The sequence below is a fragment of the Anneissia japonica genome, unplaced genomic scaffold (assembly GCF_011630105.1).
Source record: "Anneissia japonica isolate Jap-2015-1 unplaced genomic scaffold, ASM1163010v1 scaffold64275_len1171_cov111, whole genome shotgun sequence".
NCBI lineage: Eukaryota > Metazoa > Echinodermata > Crinoidea > Comatulida > Comatulidae > Anneissia > Anneissia japonica.
This window is the reverse complement of record NW_022729928.1, coordinates 1-1,169: the sequence shown is the minus strand read 5'-3', so window position 1 is coordinate 1,169 and position 1,169 is coordinate 1. Positions and strand designations below refer to the sequence as shown.

The following is a 1,169-nucleotide window of genomic DNA, read 5'->3' as shown; positions in this document are numbered from 1 at the left end:
TCTTTATTACTGATGTAGATGGTCCACCTATACTTGGTTTGGAAGCATGTAGTGATCTTGGTCTTTACTTAAAGAATATCAGGATGTTTTCACAGGCTTAGGTAAATATGAAGAGCCATATGATATACAGTTGAAGGACGATGCATCTCCAGTGGTTCATCCTCCCCGCAGAGTACCACTCAGTTTGCACATCTAGCATACCAAGTTGAAGAAGAAGCTTGATGACATGGAGAAGAGAGGTGTCATTAGAAAAGTTGATAAACCGACAGATTGGGTTAACAGCTTGGTAATAGTAGAGAAACGAGATGGATCATTGAGGTTGTGCTTGGATCCACGTGACTTGAATAAGGCGATTAAACGCGAGCATCATATGATACCAACTGGTATGGATGTGGTGAGTCAACTATCAGGTAATACACTTTTTACCGTATTTGATCAGAAAGATGCATATTGGCAAATACCACTTACTGAGGCTAGTGCCGACATCTGTACTTTTAATACACCCTTTGGCAGGTACAGCTTCTTAAGAATGCCGTTTGGTATCTGCAGTGCAAGTGAAGTATTGCAGAAAAGAAACCAACAGATATTTGGCCGTATTCCTAATGTACACATTATTTCTGATGATATGATTATTGCTACAGAGAATGAAGCGGAACATCATGTTACAATACACAGGGTGATGGATACAGCCAGGAAGCATAACTCAAAATTTAATGGGAGCAAACTCAAGTATAAACAGTCTGAGTTGGTGTTTATGGGAAACATTGTGAGTGCCGATGGACAAAAGCCTGATGAAGACAAGTGATTAAAGAGATGCCTGAGCCGCAATGTAAGTCTGATTTACTACGCATAATGGGGATGCTTAACTATCTCTCTCAATTTATACCTAATATGTCCAGTGTTAGTGCGCCTCTGCGTGAGTTACTGAAGAAAGATGTGGCCTGGTCCTGGGGTCCAGAACAGGCAGATTCGTTAAGGAAGTTAAAATCCCTCATAAGTAGCAAACCAGTGTTGAGTTTCTTTGATCCGAATAAGCCAACTATAATACAGTGTGGCGCATCGTCTACAGGGCTTGGAAGTTGTTTGCTTCAAGGGGGTCATCCTGTGGCGTTTTCTTCTAGGTCTTTGACGTCGGCCGAAGTCAATTACTCACAACTTGAAAAAGAAAT

General features: G+C 41.2%; 1 protein-coding gene across 1 annotated transcript; it reads left to right on the top strand.

The window, feature by feature from the left end:
• Positions 1-218: 218 nt before the first annotated feature.
• On the top strand, positions 219-801 carry LOC117114765 (the record flags this gene model as incomplete). Its single annotated transcript, XM_033258456.1, has 2 exons — positions 219-410; positions 642-801. Coding segments are annotated over exons 1-2 (344 nt in total), but the record flags the coding sequence as incomplete, so codon positions are not given.
• Positions 802-1,169: the final 368 nt, after the last annotated feature.